Here is a 20,953-nt window from a genome sequence, read left to right on the forward strand (position 1 = left end):
TTCTTCCAGCCCAGCGTTTCTCATGATGTACTCTGCATTTAAGTTAAATAAGCAGGGTGACAATATACAACCTTGACGTACTCCTTTTCCTATTTGGAACCAGTCTGTTGTTCCATGTCCAGTTCTAAATGTTGCTTCCTGACCTGCATATAGGTTTCTCAAGAGGCAGGTCAGGGGGTCTGGTATTCCCATCTCTTTCAGAATTTTCCACAGTTTATTGTGATCCACACAGTCAAAGGCTTTGGCATAGTCAATAAAGCAGACACAGATGTTTTTCTGGAAGTCTCTTGCTTTTTTGATGATCCAGCAGATGTTAGCAATTTGATCTCTGGTTCCTCTGCCTTTTCTAAAACCAGCTTGAACAAGCTGAAGTTGAACGGTTCTATGAAGACCTACAAGACCTTTTAGAACTAACACCCAAAAAAGATGTCCTTTTCACTATATGGGACTGGAATGCAAATTTAGGAAGTCAAGAAACACCTGGAGTAACAGGCAAATTTGGCCTTGGAATACGCAATGAAGCAAAGCAAAGGTTAATAGAGTTTTGCCAAGAGAATGCACTGGTCATAGCAAACACCGTCTTCCAACAACACAAGAGAAAACTCTACACATGGACATCACCAGATGGTCAACACTGAAATCAGAGTGATTATATTCTTTGCAGCCAAAGATGGAGAAGCTCTATACAGTCAGCAAAAACAAGACTGGGAGCTGACTGTGGCTTAGATCATGAACTCCTTACTGTGGCTTAGATCATGAACTCCTTATTGCCAAATTCAGACTTAAATTGAAGAAGGTAGGGAAAACCACTAAACCATTCAGGTATGACCTAAATCAAATCCGTTATGATTATACAGTGGAAATGAGAAATAGATTTCAGGGACTAGATTTGATAGATAGAGTGCCTGATGAACTATGGACAGAGGTTCATGACATTGTACAGGAGACAGGGATCAAGACCATACCCCAAAAAAAGAAATGCAAAAAAGCAAAATGGCTGTCTGGGGAGGCCTTACAAATAGCTGTGAAAAGAAGAGAAGTGAAAAGCAAAGGAGCAAAGGAAAGATATAAGCATCTGAATGCAGAGTTCCAAAGAATAGCAAGGAGAGATAAGAAAGCCTTCCTCAGCAATCAATGCAAAGAAATAGAGGAAAACAACAGAATGGGAAAGACTAGGGATCTCTTCAAGAAAATTAGAGATGCCAAGGGAACATTTCATGCAAAGATGGGCTCCATAAAGGACAGAAATGGTATGGACCTAACAGAAGCAGAAGATATTAAGAAGAGGTGGCAAGAATACACAGAAGAACTGTACAAAAAAGATCTTCACGACCAAGATAATCATAATGGTGTGATCACTCACCTAGAACCAGACATCCTAGAATGTGAAGTCAAGTGGGCCTTAGAAAGCATCACTACGAACAAAGCTAGTGGAGGTGATGGAATTCCAGTTGATCTAATTCAAATCCTAAAAGATGATGCTGTGAAAGTGCTGCACTCAATATGTCAGCAAATTTGGAAAACTCAGCAGTGGTCACAGGACTGGAAAAGGTCAGTTTTCATTCCAATCCCAAAGAAAAACAATGCCAAAGAATGCTCAGACTACCGCACAATTTTAGCCTTAGTTTCCTCAATTATAAAATAGGGAAAATACTCCATGAAGATTAAGTGAGACTATGCAGTCCTCATGCAGAACGTAAGAACAATAGTACTGAACTTTTTCATTCTATCACTGTCTGTTATATTATAGCCTAAACAGAATAATCAATCTGATTATTAATACTATTTTGCCTCATGTGTAGACTGTGGGTTTTAGCACTTGATAAGCATACTATTAGCTTGAAGTGAATTTTTAGAAAGTTAAAAATATCATATCTTATCTCTTCCACATGCCATTTCTGTCCAATATGTCTTTCTTAAAAGTCATCAGTTACATCTAATATCCCAAACCTCTGACCTGCACTGATGACAGATCTCCATCTATTGTGATGTCATCCAGTACTTGATGGTAATATTTCACATGATTTTTTTTTCAGGCTACAGTTTAAAGGGCACTTCCTGTTTGTGAAGTAAAGCCTACCATACTATCAAAATATGTAACTGAAGGGTTACAGTATGACTTCGTGTGATTTTATTTCTACATCATTGCCTTAAATAGCAATGAGTAAATCTTCTAAATCATGTTGTAAGACTTCTTGCCCACGAAGCAATATATTCTGTAATCTCGTTGACAAAGTTTTTAAAAGACCATCCTTGCAGTCTTTTCATCAGTGGGGATATCACTGCTATGAGCCCAGGGTTTATAGAACACTGGCGAAAATTCTGAGGTATGTCGACTTGGAAGGATTTGACATACTACTCTCAGATTATATTGCATTTGTGGAAAAATCAGGATGCCATTTAGAAGTAAATTTTAACCTTGAATTTACTGAAATATGTGTGAATACAATTCTGTACTGGGTTTTCGCCAGAAAAGGTAATCCTGACTTTGTGGAGCTGCTTCTCAAGAAGACAAAAGACTATGTTCAAGACAGAAGTTTTAACCTGGCACTGATATGGAGGTAATAATCTCCTATGTTTTCAACATAAAAGGGGAAAATTTCTCTTTAAGGGATTATACTACTCCTTTTTTTCTAAAATGTATATTTATAGTGACTATATAAGGAAGCCTGAATTGATTGTCCATTCATTTGTTCATTCCTTCATTATTTATTCCATAGAATTTTGCCTATTATGTACATTATTATGTGTCAATAAATTACTAGTGGTTTGCTCTGTAGAGCTTACATGTTAGTGCTCAAGATAATGCAACGTTAGACAACCTAGATTTCTGTAACTAGTCAAAGACATTGCTTTTGTAATGCTGTGATCTCTTCTTTTTGAGAATATTGAGAATGTTTGCCTATAATATCATGTATATAAACTGACTTTCAAAGTATAATTCAGAGTATAAACACATATTCACTTAGTAATACTTATTAAACATAATAATTCTCTTTTTACGTTAATATCATTGACAAATTTGACATCAAATTCCCTGGAGTTGACTACAATGAAAGTCAAATACCTGATTGAATCTGTTATGGAATCACATTTTAGTATAATCCAAACATGGCAATCTAGCTAATGAATATTACTGAGGATCTTATCAGAATAAAATATCTAACATAACGTCTTTGTAGTCTGTAATACAGATTTTAAAGTTACTTAGTTTGCACCAACTCCAATTTACTTTTTGGCTTTAGATATTCATTTGAATATCTAATGAACAGAATAGATGTGCATATGTTCACTTATTCAACAAAATATTTATCACCTTACTATATACAAGGCACTGTACTTAGCACAATGATAGAACTACCTATGTAATGAAAAATAAGACAGATCAGTTTAAGACTAAACCCATTTCCATTTTCCTGAAGCAGTGTTGTTTTCTTGATGGTGTATTATGTGATCCTATGTGGTGTTAGAGAACCACTAGATTACTTTCCTTAATAATAACCAATAATAACCCAAGTACAAAAACGAGTGCTTAATTCTGCAATATCAATAAATAAAACTCCAAAATATCACTTTTTGGTTGTTATAAGGGCCATTATATATGTAACTATAGCAGAGATCAGCAGCTTCTAACAATGAGCATCACTAACTGGACTAAGTAATGCCTTTATGTATCCCTGACAGGTCCATAGGAAAGAAATACGAAATGAAACAGAGGAAGAGAGGATTAAGTTTTTTACAAAGGTTAATGGGGGAGTGGAGGGGCAAGGGAAAACTGAAAACAAAGAACAGAAAATTAAAAAGAAACACACAGTGGGACATAAGAGTGTGCCATTAACAACTGTTTTGATAAATTGTTAAGATTCATATATTTTGACTTAGATGCATCGTCAAGGTAAAACACATTACAGACCGATTCTATGTCCCACAGCTTTTTGGATCTTTCAGAGTCACAGAACTTTAAATTCAAATAGAACCTAAGAATTTATTAACAAACCTCCCCCAGCCCCTCTTCCTGGACAACAACTCCCATAATGTATCTCTGGTTGCTGCTCATCTGGTCTCTGCTTGAACAATGCTAGTAGTAGAGAGTTAACTATTTCCTGAGATAAACCATTCCTTTACCAGGGACCCTTCTCTGTCCTAGCTATCCACTTTCCTCTCAAAGATTTTACCCAGTCCCACGACTTTAAATATGTCAATGACTCCTAAATCTTTATCTCCAGCCCTGACCTCTCCTCTGAGCCCCAGACTCCTCTTATAAATTAGGCTATTGGCTCAACATCTGAAATTTAACAGAAGCAAAACAGAGTATTGATCTAAGTTACCCTCTGCCTGCTAACTTGCTCCTTCTCTTGAATTCTCCACTAGATTAACAGCCTCTGTTGCTCAGGTCAGAAATCCAGGACTTATTCTTGTTTCTTCTCTTTCTTTCACAGCACATCAGCAAATCTTTTTGACTTTATCTCTAAAACATATCCCAATTCGTTATCCTTTTCATGTCCTCCATTCCTAACCTAGGTGAAGCCACCATTACTTCTTACCTAGATACTCCAAAAGACTCCTGCTAGAAATCTTCCAGCTTCCATTCTTCCTTCTTACAATCCATTCTTGAGGCAGCAGCCTGAGTGACCTTTTAAAAATGTAAAATAGGCCATACCACCCATGTTTAAAATCATCCAAAGTTTTCCCACTACCAGTAGAAAAAAATTCAAAATCTATATCCATTTTTTTAAAATTCCCATACAATCTATCCCCAAATCCAACCTCCCAAATCTATTCTATGTCACTCTTCCTTGAACACTGTATTCCAACCATGTATTGGTTGTCCACTATATACGCTTGCTAAAAGTAAGCTCCAGGAGGAACTTACCAGGTGGTCCAATGGTTAAGACTCTGTGCTTCAAATGGAGGGGGTGCAAGTGTGATCCCTGGTTGAGGGACTAAGATCTCACATGCCATGTGGTGTGGCAAAAAAAAAAAAAAAAATGCTCCACGAAAGGAGCATATTCCTTAACAGTGCCTAGAACTATCCAGATACATAGCAAGTGGTTAATCGAGATTGCATTAGATGAAAACTGAATTTTTATACAGTGTTTAGATTCTTCTTTCTCATAATGCACTGAATTCTGTCTCCATTTCTCCAACTCTGCCCCCAGAAATATAAAGGACAAAGTCTACTCATTCTGTCTCCTATACTAAACCTCTCAAATATTTGAACACAGTTATTTTGACCCCATAAAGAATGTCTTAAGTTTCCTACTATCTGTTGTTTATTTCCATAACAGCATCACTCTTTGGTCACCTCCCCTTGTATACACTCCAGTTTGATAATTTCCCTAATACAATCATAAAGTGTATAAATAGGACCCTGGGGGAAAAAAAAGACAGAATTAGTGAGGGAAAGGAACTTAAAGTTTGTTCATTTTATTTTTGCTTATTTATTATAGCAAAAATAAATGCTACTGTATGGCAGACTGTAAGTGGTTAAAGAGAGATAATATCATTCAGTTAAAATAATAGCAAGTATTTAGCATTTTCTAAATACTAGGCATTGTGTTATTTTGCGGGGATACAAAAACAAAGTAGATATATTTCCTAATTTTGGAGAGCTCACAGACTAGTAAGCAGGTCATGAAAAGAATACTTCAATATAAATTCAGAAACAGACGTATGTACAGGTAGAAAGAATATAGGACATTGTTAACACTATTGGGGAGGAGCAGATATCTAGAAGGCTCTTTAGAAGTGATGTCTTAAACTGATTTTTCAAAGATAAAAAGGAGTCTTCCCTGTCTTTCCCTTGAAGAAATATAATCTAGGCAGAGAGAGGCTGACTAAAGCCAAGAGAGACACAAACACATTTTATCCATTGACCACAGGCAACTCAGCAACTGCTAGAAAATGAGATGGAAATCAAGAAATAGTGAGCAATAAGGCCTAAAAGTGAAACTGTGAAAGATTTTGTAGGTCATACTAAGAAATCTAAAATTTACACCATGGGTGATGCCCAGTCAGTGAAGATCAGAATTGTAGTATGAAAAGATTAACCAGCTCTCATCTGAAGACCGGATTGTGGGAAGAAAGGCTGGAGCTGGAGCTGACAGACCAGTTAGTAGACTGCTCATCAGCAGTTCCAGAATTTCTATGTAGAAAAGGTTGAGGGACACATCTGATTGAAAAGAGGCAGGTGGTTAGAGGAGTTGCTTGAAGCTGAATTTGCATAGCATGCCCAGTATGCTAACTAAGATTATATGTGTATTTATAATAATTTGGGAGGAAGAACTAATTCTGCTCTACTACCACCACCCCACACACACAGCCCCTAGCCACCTTTTGTTATCATAACTGTCCAGGTAAATTATAATGAGGACTTAAACTAAAACAATAGCAATGGGAAAAGAGATATTACTAAACAGAATAACCAGAATTACAGTAGGTGATCAGAAGTAGAGAATGAAAGAGGAAGAAGAGTTAAACTTCAGATTTATAAATTTTGAGACTGGTTGATGATTATATTAGTTTCCTTTTGCTGCTGTAACAAACTGCTACAAACTTAGAGGCTTAAAACAAGATAAATTTATTATTTTATATTTCTGATGATCAAAAGTCCAAAATGAGGCTACAATGGCTCATATCAAGATGTCACAAGGCAGATTCCTTCTGGACACACTAGCTAGAGGCATAAGCTGCTTTTGCCAGCTTCTAAAGCCTGCCTACATTCCTTGGTTCATTTGCATGGAACCATGAAAGACTATCAACAGCCAAAGCAACCTTGATAAAGAAGAAAAAAGCTAGAGGTATCATGCGCCCTGATTTCAAACTATACTACAAAGCTATAGTAATCAAAACTGTGTAATAATGGCATTTTTAAAAAAGATACATACATCAATGGAACAGAATTGAATGTCTAAAAATAAGCCCATGCTTTTATGGTCAATCAATCTATTACAAAGGAAGCAAGAATAGACAATGGGGAAAAGACAGCCTCTTCAATAAATGGTGTAGGGAAAATAGGATAGCTACACACAAACTGACCAGATTGTTACACTATATACAAAAATAAACTCAAAATTTATTTAAAATTGAAATATGAGACCAGAAATCATAAAACTTCTAGAAGAAAACATAGGCGGTACATAATTTTACATCAGTCTTAGCAATATTTTCTTAAATACATATCCTCAGGCAAAGGCAACAAAAGCAAAAATAAACAGATGGAACTACATCATACTAAAAAAGCTTTTGAATAGCAAAGGAAAGCATCAACACAATGAAAAGGCATACTGAGTAAACGGAGATATGCACAATATATCCAATCAGAGGTTAATATCAAAAACATGTAAAGAACTCAATATTATAAAAATAAAATTTTGAAAAAGGGGAGAGACCCAATAGGTGTTTTTCCAAGGAAGACATACACATGGCTTATAGACATGAAAAGAGGCTCAACATCACTAATGTCAGTGTGTGTGCATGTGTGCACACATATTCAGTCAATTCAGTTCAGTCACTGAGTGATGTCTGACTCTTTGTGAACCGATGAAACACAGTACGCCAGGCCTCCCTGTCCATTACCAACTCCTAGAGTCCACCCAAACCCATGTCCATTGAGTCAGTGATGCCATCCAACCATCTCATCCTCTGTCGTCCCCTTCTCCTCCCACCCCCAATCTTTCCCAGCATCAGGGTCTTTTCCAATGAGTCAGCTCTTCACATCAGGTGGCCAAGGTATTGGAGTTTCAGCTGCAGCATCAGTCTTTCCAATGAACACTCAAGATAGATCTGCTTTAGCATGGACTGGTTGGATCTCCTTGCAGTCCAAGGGACTCACAACAGTCTTCTCCAACACCACAGTTCAAAACCATCAATTCTTCAGCGCTCAGCTTTCTTTATAGTCGAACTCTTATATCCATACATGACCACTGGAAAAACCATAGCCTTGACTAGACAGACAGTTGTTGACAAAATAATGTCTCTGCTTTTTAATATGCTCTCTAGGTTGGTCATAACTTTCCTTCCAAGGAGTAAGTGTCTTTTAATTTCATGGCTGTAGTCACCATCTGCAGTGATTTTGTAGCCCCCAAAAATAAAGTCAGCTGCTGTTTCCACTGTTTCCCCATCTATTTGCCATGAAGTGATGGGACCGGATGCCATGATCTTAGTTTTCTGAATGTTGAACTTTAAGTCAACTTTTTCACTCTCCTCTTTCAGTTTGATCAAGATGCTCTTTAGTTCCTCTTCACTTTCTGCCATAAGGGTGGTGTCATCTGCATATCTGAGGTTATTGATATTTCTCCCGACAATCTTGATTCCAGCTTGTGCTTCTTCCAGCCCAGCGTTTCTCATGATGTACTCTGCATAGAAGTTAAATAAGCAGGGTTACAATATACAGCCTTGACGTACTCCTTTTCCTATTTGGAACCAGTCTGTTGTTCCATATCCAGTTCGAACTGTTGCTTCCTGACCTGCATACAGGTTTCTCAAGAGGCAGGTCAGGTGGTCTGGTATTGCCATCTCTTTCAGAATTTTCCACAGTTTATTGTGATCCACATAGTCAAAGGCTTTAGCATAGTCAATAAAGTAGAAATATATGTTTTTCTGGAACTCTCTTGCTTTTTTGATGATCCAGTGAATGTTGGCAATTTGATTTCCTCTGCCTTTTCTAAATGTTCCAGCTTGAACATCTGGAAGTTCACGGTTCACGTATTGCTGAAGCCTGGCTTGGAGAATTTTGAGCATTACTTTACTAGCGTGTGAGATGAGTGCAATTGTGCAGTAGTTTGAGCATTCTTTGGCATTGCCAATGAAAAGGCAAAAAGATCGGACACTGAAAGATTAACTCCCCAGGTCGGTAGGTGCCCAATATGCTACTGGAAATCAGTGGAGAAATAACTCCAGAAAGAATGAAGGGATGGAGCCAAAGCAAAAACAACACCCAGCTGTGGATGTGACTGGTGATAGAAGCATGGTCTGATGCTGTAAAGAGCAATATTGCATAGGAACCTGGAATGTTAGGTCCATGAATCAAGGCAAATTGGAAGTGGTCATACAGGAGATGGCAAGAGTGAACGTTGACATTCTAGGAATCAGAACTAAGATGGATTGAAATGGGTGAATTTAACTCAGATGACCATTATATCTACTACTGTGGGGAGGAATCCCTTACAAGAAATGGAGTACAGTATCCCACAGGTTTTGGGTTGTTGTGTTTTCATTTTCATTCATTTCTATGCATATTTTGATTTCTTTTTTGATTTCTTCTGTGATTTGTTGGTTATTCAGCAGCGTGTTGTTCAGCCTCCATATGTTGGAATTTTTAATAGTTTTTCTCCTGTAATTGAGATCTAATCTTACTGCATTGTGGTCAGAAAAGATGCTTGGAATGATTTCAATTTTTTTGAATTTACCAAGGCTAGATTTATGGCCCAGGATGTGATCTATCCTGGAGAGGGTTCCGTGTGCACTTGAGAAAAAGGTGCAATTCATTGTTTTGGGGTGAAATGTCCTATAGATATCAATTAGGTCTAACTGGTCTATTATATCATTTAGTTTGTGTTTCCTTGTGAATTTTCTGTTTAGTTGATCTATCCATAGGTGTGAGTGGGGTATTAAAGCCTCCCACTATTATTGTGTTACTGTTAATTTCCCCTTTCATACTTGTTAGCATTTGTCTTACATATTGTGGTGCCCCTATGTTGGGTGCATATATATTTATAATTGTTATATCTTCTTGGATTGATCCTTTGATCATTATGTACTGTCCTTCTTTGTCTCTTTTCACAGCCTTTGTTTTAAAGTCTATTGTATCTGATATGAGTATTGCTACTCCTGCTTTCTTTTGGTCTCTTTTGCGTGGAATATCTTTTTCTAGCCCTTCATTTTCAGTCTGTATGTGTCCCCTGTTTTGAGGTGGGTCTCTTGTAGACAACATATATAGGCGTCTTGTTTTTGTATCCATTCAGCCAGTCTCTGTCTTTTGGTTGGGGCATTCAACCCATTTATGTTTAACGTAATTATTGATAAGTATGATCCCATTGCCATTTACTTTATTGTTTTGGGTTCAAGTTTATACACCCTTTTTGTATTTCCTGTCTAGAGAATATCCTTTAGCATTTGTTGGAGAGCTGGTTTGTTGGTGCTGAATTCTCTCAGCTTTTGCTTGTCTGTAAAGCTTTTGATTTCTCCTTCATATTTGAATTAGATCCTTGCTGGGTACAGTAATCTGGGCTGTAGGTTATTTTCTTCCATCACTTTAAGTATGTCCTGCCATTCCCTCCTGGCCTGAAGAGTTTCTATTGAAAGATCAGCTGTTATCCTTATGGGAATCCCCTTGTGTGTTATTTGTCATTTTTCCCTTACTGCTTTTAATATTTGTTCTTTGTTTGATCTTTGTTAATTTGATTAATATGTGTCTTGGGGTGTTTTGCCTTGGGTTTATCCTGTTTGGGACTCTCGGTTTCTTGGACTTGGGTGATTATTTCCTTCCCCATTTTAGGGAAGATTTCAACTATTATCTCCTTGAGTATTTTCTCATGGTCTTTATTTTTGTCTTCTTCTTCTGGGACTCCTATGATTCGAATGTTGGGGTGTTTAACATTGTCCTGGAGTTCTCTGAGATTTTCCTAATTTATTTTAATTCATTTTTCTTTTTTCCTCTCTGATTCATTTATTTCTACCATTCTATCTTCTACTTCACTGATCCTATCTTCTGCCTCCATTATTATACTATTTGCTCCACTCCAGAGTGTTTTTGATCTCATTTATTGAAAAAGGAACCCTTTTACACTGTTGGTGGGAATGCAAATTACTACAGCCACTATGGAGAATAGTCTGGAGATTCCTTAAAAAACTGGAAATAGAACTGCCTTATGACCCAGAAATCCCACTACTGGGCATACACACCGAGGAAACCAGAATTGAAAGAGACACGTGTACCCCAATGTTCATTGCAGCACTGTTTATGATAGCCAGGACATGGAAGCAACCTAGATGTCCATCAGCAGATGAATGGATAAGAAAGCTGTGGTACATATACACAATGGAGTATTACGCAGCCATTAAAAAGAATACATTTGAATCCATTCTAATGAGGTGGATGAAACTGGAGCCTATTATACAGAGTGAAGTAAACCAGAAAGAAAAACACCAATACAGTATACTAACACATATATATGGAATTTAGAAAGATGGCAACGATAATCCTGTATGTGAGATAACAAAAGAGACACAGATGTATAGAACAGTCTTTTGGACTCTGTGGGAGAGCGATAGGGTAGGATGATTTGGGAGAATGGCATTGAAACATGTATAATATCAAATATGAAATGAATCACCAGTCCAGGTTCAATGCATGATACAGGATGCTTGGGGCTGGTGCACTGGGATAACCCAGATGGATGGTACGGGGAGGGAGGTTGCAGGGTGGGGCAGTTCAGGATGGGGAACAAGTATATACCTCTGGTGGATTCATGTTGATGTATGGCAAAACTCACACAATATTGTAAAGTAATTAGCCTCCAATTAAATAAATTTATATTAAAAAAAAAAAAGAAGAAGAAGAAATGGAGTAGCTATCATGGTCAACAAACGAGTCCAAAATGCAGTACTTGGATGCAATTCAAAAACAACAGAATGATTTCTGTTCATTTCCAAGGCAAACCATTCAATATCACGGTAATCCAAGTCTATTCCCTGACCGGTAATGCTGAAGAAGCTGAAGTTGAATGGCTCTATGAAGACCTACAAGACTTTTTAGAACTAACACCCAAAAAAGATATCTTTTCATTATAGGGGACTGGAATGCAAAAGTAGGAAGTCAAGAAACACCTGGAGTAACAGGCAAATTTGGCCTTGGAGTACAGAATGAAGCAGGGCAAATAATAGAATTTTGCCAAGAGAACACACTGATCATAGCACACATATTACAGAAATGCAAATTAAAACTGTAATGAGATCACTTCCCACTTGTCAGAATGTTTGTTATCAAAAAGACAGCAAATAAGTGTTAATGAAAAGAAAAGGGAAACTTTGTGCAGTGTTGCTGAAAATGTAGACTGTGCAGTCACTGTGGAAAACAGTATGTAGGTTCCTCAAAAAAATTAATAATAGAGTTACCATAGGACTCAGCAAGTTCACTTCTGGGTATTTATGTGAAGAAAATGAAAACATTAATTCAAAAAGATATATGCATGTCTATGTTCATTGCATCATTATTTACAGGATCCAAGATATGGAAGTAACCTAAGTAACCATAGTAGATAAAGAAGTCATGTCTGTGTATATACACATAAATACAATGGATTATTATTCATCCATAAAAAAGAATAAGATCTTGCTATTTGTGATAACATCAACAGACTTAGAGGACATTACACTAAGTGAAATAATTTAAATAGAGAAAAACAAATACTATGTATTTGTAGAATACATAGTATTCTACATGTAGAATCTAAAAAACAAAACAAATGAACAACAACAAAAAAAGGAAACAGACTCATAGATACAAACTATTGGTTTCAGGGCAGCAGGGTTAGGAGTTCAGAGAAATAGGTAAAGGACATTAAGAGGTACAAACTTCAAGTTATAAAATAAGTCATGGGGATGTAATTTACAGCATTAGGGATATAGTCAATAATATCATAATAACTTTGCACAGTAGCAGATGATGAATTGTAGTGATCAGTTCATAATGTATTTAAATATCAAACCACTATGTTGTATACCTGAAACCAATATAATATTGCATGTTAACCACACTTCAATTAAAAATATAAATAAAATAAAATTGACAAATGCCCTCACTGCACCTTCTCAGCACTTCCATACTTATCCTGCCTTACTTTTTCTTTTTCCCCACAATATTTATCAGAACCTCTACATACTATAAAATTATCTTGTTTGCTATGTTCATTCTGTATTGTGTGTTTCCCCTCACTGCTGTATTAGCAAGAAAGGAGGTATCTTTGTTTTGTTCACTCATATATCCCAAGTACCCAAAAGATTGCCTGGCATACAGTATGCAGTCAATAAGTATTTGCTGAATAAATTAATAAACAGTAATTCATGTTACTGTCACAGATGAAATTGCCTGAGAATAGTTAGTCAGATGAAAATTAGTCAAAAGGCCACATTTACTTTACTTAGATGTTAAGGGCAGAGAAAGAGGGATAAGTTAAAGAGGGTTGAGAATGAATAGTCAAAGAGGTAGCTGCATCTTAAAGAGAACGGTCCCACTGAGCCATGGGAAAATATCTCAAGAAAGTCAACTGTGTCAAATATCAGAGATAAAATTATTGTGAAGAAATGTATATTGAATTGGCAGTCAGACCAAAAGAGAAATATTAGGAAACATTTTAGAAATAACTATTATAGCTGCAAAACAGAATCATTCTCTGTATATCTCTATGGAAATATTATATTCCACTTCATAACTGTGTATATGACAGGTTTTCAGATACAGAGGGTTTAGTTCATTAAGCTCACATTTAAAAACTGATTCTTGACTTGCTTGCCTCCCTCCATCCATATCAGTACTGTTATAATTAACTGTCAGTACAGATTAAGCAAATTTTGGTTTACAATAACATGCTCTTTAAACACGAGGATTAATCATATGCCATTTGGGTACAGACTAGACATTCAAATCTTATTTTAAACCTATTTGAGTTTTATTTATGTTTCAACATTTTTGGTCCAAAGTATCTTCTACAGGTAATCTTAATCTTAATATCTTAAAATCAGCTAATATCTCTAAATCTTAAAAAGGGCCACTTATGGTATTTTTTGCCCCCTAAGTCCCCTGAATCCCAATACTTATAAGACTCTTAAGTCAAATATCTTAAGAGTTAGCAAGATGAATAAATGAGATTGTTCTTGAAAATTCTAAGTGACTGCACTTCACCAAAAATCTTATTAGGTCCAAAGCTATAGAATAAATTAATAATATTTTAATAATATTAGAATTAAATATTTCAATTTTAGCTAATTAAAAAATAATAATATTTTTCAGGATAATAGCAAAAAAATCACTTAACATATACTTGAGTATCTACTATGGGCCAAGCATTGTTCTAGGCATTTAGGGATATAATAGCATACTAAACAGACAAAAAGCATTGCCCCATAGAACTTAAAATTTTATAGTTCATCTTGCCCACCCATTTATTTTGAAGATAAGAAAATGAAAGATTAGAGACATTAAGAAAGTTGTCTAAAATGATAAGGGCTTAATGGAGCTATGTACAAAGAGCTATAAGGAGTAAGACAAACTCAGGCAATCAAAGAAGACTTTGCAAAAGAGTTTATTTGATAGAGTCTTATATAATCAGCAAGACTTGTCCCAGAATTGAAAGTAGAAGGGAAGAACACACACAAATCCAAGAAACATAGAAAAGTTGAAGGCAGTTGTGATTTGGGAAAGTGAATACCAATAATCAGGAGAAAGAGTACAGAGGTAGTTTAGAAATTGAATTTTGCATATGTGTTAGAAGTATTTGTGAAAAAGATGAGATGTTCAGGACAATATTGATCTGGAGATGACTCTAGGAGAGAGTTTATATATACTTGATATAGAATTAAAAGGATATATATAGTATCACCGGCACAGTGTTAACAAACTCTTACTTCTTAATTTCTAAAATGCTATTCTGCACTGCACATTTGTTTTTTTTAATCATAAAACTTGGCATTTCAGAGTTCAGTGATGCTTTGAAGATAGACTTTTGGTCTAGTAATTTTCATGCTGTACTTTTTGGAGTTCCTGACAAGAACCACAGGGGAGGTCTCTAGGACCCCAAATACACATCAAAAAGAAAATTTATCTAATACAGAACATAGCAAGTTCTTGCATAACAATACTCCAATGTTGGTTTATATCTGTAAATGAAACATTCTTGCCAAACATCCACTAATCATTCAAGTCTTAGCTCCAGGATAACCTACAGGCAATGAATATTCTAGGTAGAGTTGGGTGCCTCTCCTCAATGCTTTTACAGTATCTTAAGCATGCTTCTATCATAGCAATTATCATCTTGCATTGAAGTTTTTAAATTTAGTTGTCTATTTCCCTTACTAGACCATAATAAGCATCTTTCATCTCTGCATATCTAGTACTTAGTACATGCTGGACAAGCATTAAAAAAATTAGCTAATGAATGCCTGAGCAAATGAACACATAAATAAATGCATGAGGAAAGGGAGACTCAAAGAGGCTGACTTACCTGATGTCACACATCTTATTAGGAAAACTGAAACCTAAAACTAGAACTTTTAAATCTCTACTATTTTGGGCATTATATCATGTCACCTCTCATTTTAATTATTTGAAATCCCCGTCCATCTAGTTAAGGATATGGTTTTTCCAGTAGTCATGTATGGATGTAAGAGTTGGACTGTGAAGAAAGCTGAGCGCCGAAGAATTAATGTTTTGAACTGTGGTGTTGGAGAAGACTCTTGAGAGTCCCTTGGACTGCAAGGAGATCCAACCAGTCCATTCTAAAGGAGATCAGCCCTGGGTGTTCTTTGGAAGGAATGATGCTAAAGCTGAAACTCCAGTACTTTGGCCACCTCATGCAAAGAGTTGACTCATTGGAAGACTCTGATGCTGGGAGGGATTGGGGGCAGGAGGAGAAGGGGACGACAGAGGATAAGATGGCCGGATGGCATCACTGACTCAATGGACGTGAGTCTGAGTGAATTCTGGGAGTTGGTGGTGGACAGGGAGGCCTGGCGTGCTGCGATTCATGGGGTCACAAAGAGTCGGACATGACTGGGTGACTGAACTGAACTGAACTGAAAGTTCTTTTTGAATAATGCTCTTCTTGATGAGCATAATTGTCTAAAACTAATATTTATAGTTTGTATGTGGTTTTGGACTATATCAGTGTTTTATTAGACCAATCAAGAGAATTCCAGAGACAAGACTATGAGTAAAATTTCCCTTTCCTTAGTCCTAAAATTCATGTTTACTTGGCCAAATCAAGGCTTGATAATTAATTAAAACAATCCCATATGGTTGATTCTACCATGTCCTATCTACATATCTTGACCAATTTAATAGCAAACATAAATGTCCATGAAATGAAATGACTGCAAGAACTACATACAATTAGAAAAAATAAAATTTTCATTTCTGTCATAATGGAGCATAAATTTTCAAGTCCAGCCACCATATAGTACTCCAGGAAAAGCAAGATTTCAGAGAACTCTCAAAACTCTATTGAAGAAGCAAAATTATACTCTGTCCTTGAGAGACGTGATATGGCCCTCATCATAATTTACATTTCTTCAACCTGAAAATATCAATTCTAATCTTATTAAAGTGAAAAAATAGAATTAAGGTAGTTACACTTTTTCCTTTCAGTCTAATTTTCAAACTCAATTCAATCCCAAGCCTGATACATGATTAAGAACAACAAAAACAAAAAGATATCAAAAGGGTCACATAATTCTGTTCTATTAAAAAGTGAAATACAAAAGTCTGTCCTTCTATTCCATTTTAGATTTTCTACAGCTATATCAGTTTCATAATGCAACTTCTAATCACTATGGATTTCTCAAATGAGAAACAGAATTGCTATCACTAAAGTTAAATAATTTCCATACAATATAAATCTTTTTGTTTGTTTTTACAAGTGTAAAAGGGGTTTAAGCGTGTAGTAGGAGCTTTCTTATTTTTTAACCTTCTAGTTGGCCTAGATTCAGAGTAGAAAACTTTTTAAGACATATTATAAAAAAAAATTTTTTTAAGACATAAGAAAACATTTTTAAGACTTAATATATATAAGACATATTTAAGACATATATAAAGGTAAAGTTATATTAAAGTTATTTAAGATAATACTATGATTTTAAGACAGTTTACCACATTTCTTAATTCTACATTCAGTGAGGTCTTGTTTGTTTGTCTGGTTCACAGAACTTTCACTCCAGTATACTGTCCAAGCCCATTAAGTGGCATCACACCTCTACTTTACGTAGCTCAGACGAGACAATCCAATATCTTAAAAATACTCCTGCAATATGGAATCTTAGAAAGAGATAATAACCCTATCAACATTGTGTTAACAATACTGCTCTACCCTTCAAGAGTGAGAATAATGGTTGATCATGAATTGGTAGACATCGAGGAAGATGCCAAAACATGTTTAGTGCTCTGTTCCAGAGTGCTTTCCACCATTTCCATCAGGGAAATAGAGGTAAGCAAAATATTGTACTTTGTACTTTGACTCAATTATTGATCAAGTTTAAGACAGAACTGTGAGGCAAGAATAAAGTCAATTTTAAATCTATGGATCCAGTGAAAAATTAATCACTGAGTATATGCTTATAAATTAAAAACAAGTGGAATTCCAATTATCTTGAACATTAACTCTTTTAGTTCATAATTTTATATCTTCTAAATATGAAATAACTTTTAAAAGTTAAATTTATAGTTTATTTTAGCATTTATTAAGTTGATGTATGTTATTATTACATTCTAATTACATGATAACCTGTTTATTAGGATTTCTATATCTATTAAAATCACAACAAATTAAATTTTTAAAAGACTTCTTTTCCTATAGAATATTTGGAAATAAAAGTTGCATTTCTTCCCACATAAAATCACATACCAAGAAACATTTTGCTTTTCAAAATTCCTGAACAATTTTAAGCATGAAAATATAAAGGCTTTAAATATTTGTTCAGTTGAAAGTATCTATCCCTCAGAAATATGAAGAGTTTCTCCTTGATAAGGTTTAGGGAAAAAAAAAAACAAAAACAAAAAAACAAAAAAAACCATGCAATGGGCATGTTCACCCTGTCAAAATGAACTGCAAGTTTTAGCATCAAACTGTATCAAGTTTATTAGTGTCAAAAAATAAGTCTGCTTAAGATAAAGAAGGTAGCCCTATAAATTTAAACCAGTCACATTACTAAAGAATTTAGCAATTTCCCTTGTCTTTAAAGGTGTGGCTTCAGAAATAAACTCCTAAGAAATATAATTCTGTTGCATCTTTAATTTTCTTAAGCCTCAACTATGTATATCAATCAAACACCCCTGGGCCAATTGTAAGGAGGGCAAATTGGTCAAATTGTAGCTCATTTGGTAAAGAATCTGCCTGCAATGCAGCAGATGGGGTTAGATCCCTGGGTTGGGAAGATCCCCTGGAGAAGGAAAATGCAACCCACTCCAGTATTCTTGCCTGGAGAATTCCCATGGACAGAGGAGCCTGGCAGGCTACAGTCCATGGGGTCGCAAGAGTCAGACACCACTTAGTGACTAAACCACCACCACCATTTTGGCAACCAATTTTAGGAATTTGCTTGTCCTTGTCCAGTGTTAGTTTTGTACCATTATTAGAGGACATATTGATTCTCAGGCATCTCTGTGAATGCTATTCCTGAAGTACACTCAAAATAGAACAGTATCAGTTGATCAAAATCTTTGCCTGAATGGCAAAGTTAAATCTGGATTCCAATCAACTGCAGTTTAATAAGTGAAGTGCCGTTGAGCAAGAAGGTGAAAGATGGCATAAAAACCAGCTTAAAGAACACTTCAAATAACCTGCTTTGCATTACCACAGTTCCCAGTTTTATTGTAAATATACATATAGATATCTTTACTTCTAGACCACAGTTCTGTGAGCCCAGAGACTATGTCTGTTTTGTGTAGCCTAGTAATTATCCTAAGCACCAAGCTCACTGCTGAGTATACACAAGATATTCTTTAAAAAATTATTTACTAATAAAAAATTATATATCATTTAAGTTAGTGTCATACAATCTGTAGAGAAGTAATACAGCAGATGTCTTTTACTTCTGTATCAGGCTAATAACATTTGCCTTCTAGAACTAAATATTTAAAAGGTTACCTTAACTAAACCTTAAAAAGTCGTCTTCACAGGGATGGACCTCTTGTCAGATCTTCTCATGATTCAGCAGTATGAAGTTTTACACTACAATGATTGGAATTACCTGGCAGATTTATGTTGTCTGTGTCTGTGCTTAGTTGCTTCAGTCATGTCTAACTCTTTGTGACCCTATGGACCATAGCCTCTAAAGGTTCCTCTGTCCTTGGGAATTCTCCAGACAAGAATACCGGAGTACCCTCCTCCAGGGGATCTTCCCAACCTAGGGACCAAACCTGCATCTTCTTATATCTACTGCATTGGCTAGAGCCTCCTGGGATCTCAAACCAACTAAATCAGAAATTTAGGAATAGAACCTCAGCACTGATAGTTTCTAAAGTCTCCTAGATAATTTCAGTTTATGGTCAAATTGACAACACTCTAGAGGAAAAGCTAATAAACCATAAGTATATGATCTAAAATTAAAAAAACAGATTCACTGTTGTAAGAAATAATGTTTTGTGTCCTTAAACACAAAAGACATTAAACTTTATATGTGATTTTGTGAATAAAATGGGTATAAAAATTCTTGACTCGGGCAAAAATGTTTTGGGGAAAAAAAGCATTATAAGGGTTAATAAACTTAAGATACAATTCTGTGAATTCAAATAAAAAATTAAAATGTTTATAATTTGGACAAATCCAGTGATTAATATTACAAAGTTAAAATATTTCTCTTTTCTTTAGATGCAGCTAAGTTTAGGAAGACGTCCAATTATTTCAAATTGGCTGGACTACATTCCTTCAACAAGATACAAAGATCCATGTGAACTATTACATCTCTGCAGAATAACCATCAGGGCTCAACTACTAACCAACAATATGCTCCCAAATGGAATATTTTCACTTCTAATCCCTGTTTGTCTACAGAACTATCTGAATTTAGAAAGTTAATGTACATCTTTTTGTCATTCTTCAAGGATGCTTACTGTTGTATGGTTTTGAAGTTAATAAACTATTAACTTCCCACAAATTTTTACTGCACTGAACATTCCGTTAGAAAATATATTTTCACATAACATACTAAATGAATCACTTTTAAATAAGTATATGGCTGTACCCATTACTTATCTATATAGGGGAACAAATTATATGCATTTTTATAACATTTTAGGTTTACCCTCTTATTCCATTTTTAAAAGTTATTTTGGCCTTGGAGCATTCTTATTACTTGTGGAAAATCTGGTTATATTATTATTCTGAGCTCTGAAGCTTTTACTATCAGTTTGTCCTAGGTTAGGTAAATATTATTTTATATTTTGTATTCATAATAACAAATGTTTATTGAGTTACTTTGCAAATAAAACACAGTGCCTGGTAGTAGGGAATAATTAATTAAATTAATAGGTGATCCCTTCCTTGAGAGAATTTATAATTCTGTAGCAGCCATGGTCACAAACAATACAAGGCAAAGAATTAGTCAACTAAAGTGCTGGGAGTAGGATGACAGATATGTATTATGTCTGGAAATAATTAGCTTTAAATTACAACAGGGAACTTGAGTGTTTTGGTATATGATACCTCTGAATACTAGACTAGCAGTAGTTTTTTTAGTGAGATATAGTTGCATACAACATTAAAGAGTTCAGGTATAAATATAATGATCCAATAAATTTATATACTGTGAAATAATCACCATAATAAGTCCAGTTAACGTCCATCATCACAGATTACAATTTTTCTTGTGATGAGAACTTAAAACCTACTCTCTCAATATCTTTGAAATATACAATACAATATTAACTATAGCCACCACGTTGCTCATTACATCCTCGGGACATATTTATAACTTAAAGTTTGCACCTTTTGACCACATTCACCCATTTCATCCACCCCCAGATTATATGCATTTTAATACAAATAAAGAAACCATTTTGACCCAACATCACATTAGTTAAATCTGCATACTCTTTGGTAAGAAAGGAACTTGTTATCTTAAAAAAACAACAACAATGTATTCTACGACAGTTTTTTAGCTCTGTGCTTTCTTAATATCTAAAGTATTAGACCCTTCTTTATATAACTAGAGAGAAGTCAACTGTTGGAAGATGAGAACTGGG

The 20,953-nt window shown here is 35.4% G+C and overlaps 1 protein-coding gene across 1 annotated transcript; it reads left to right on the plus strand.

The window, feature by feature from the left end:
* Positions 1–2,032: 2,032 nt before the first annotated feature.
* ASB17 (ankyrin repeat and SOCS box containing 17) lies at positions 2,033–19,830 on the plus strand. Its single transcript, XM_006060239.3, has 3 exons — positions 2,033–2,561; positions 16,919–17,198; positions 19,581–19,830. The coding sequence occupies exons 1-3, from the start codon at positions 2,161–2,163 to the stop codon at positions 19,785–19,787; spliced, it is 888 nt and encodes a 295-aa protein (XP_006060301.1). The 5' UTR covers positions 2,033–2,160; the 3' UTR covers positions 19,788–19,830.
* The last annotated feature ends 1,123 nt before the right edge of the window (positions 19,831–20,953 follow it).

This window comes from Bubalus bubalis, chromosome 6, assembly GCF_019923935.1.
Source record: "Bubalus bubalis isolate 160015118507 breed Murrah chromosome 6, NDDB_SH_1, whole genome shotgun sequence".
Classification (NCBI taxonomy): domain Eukaryota; kingdom Metazoa; phylum Chordata; class Mammalia; order Artiodactyla; family Bovidae; genus Bubalus; species Bubalus bubalis.

What these genes read in the sequence shown, in the direction of transcription:
- ASB17 (XM_006060239.3), top strand. Translation starts at nt 2,161, where the DNA reads ATGAGTAAATCTTCTAAATCATGTTGTAAGACTTCTTGCCCACGAAGC. An exon ending in AACCTGGCACTGATATGGAG is followed by an intron (nt 2,562 to 16,918) that starts GTAATAATCTCC and finishes TCTGGTTCACAG; the next exon opens with AACTTTCACTCCAGTATACT. An exon ending in TTTCCATCAGGGAAATAGAG is followed by an intron (nt 17,199 to 19,580) that starts GTAAGCAAAATA and finishes TCTTTTCTTTAG; the next exon opens with ATGCAGCTAAGTTTAGGAAG.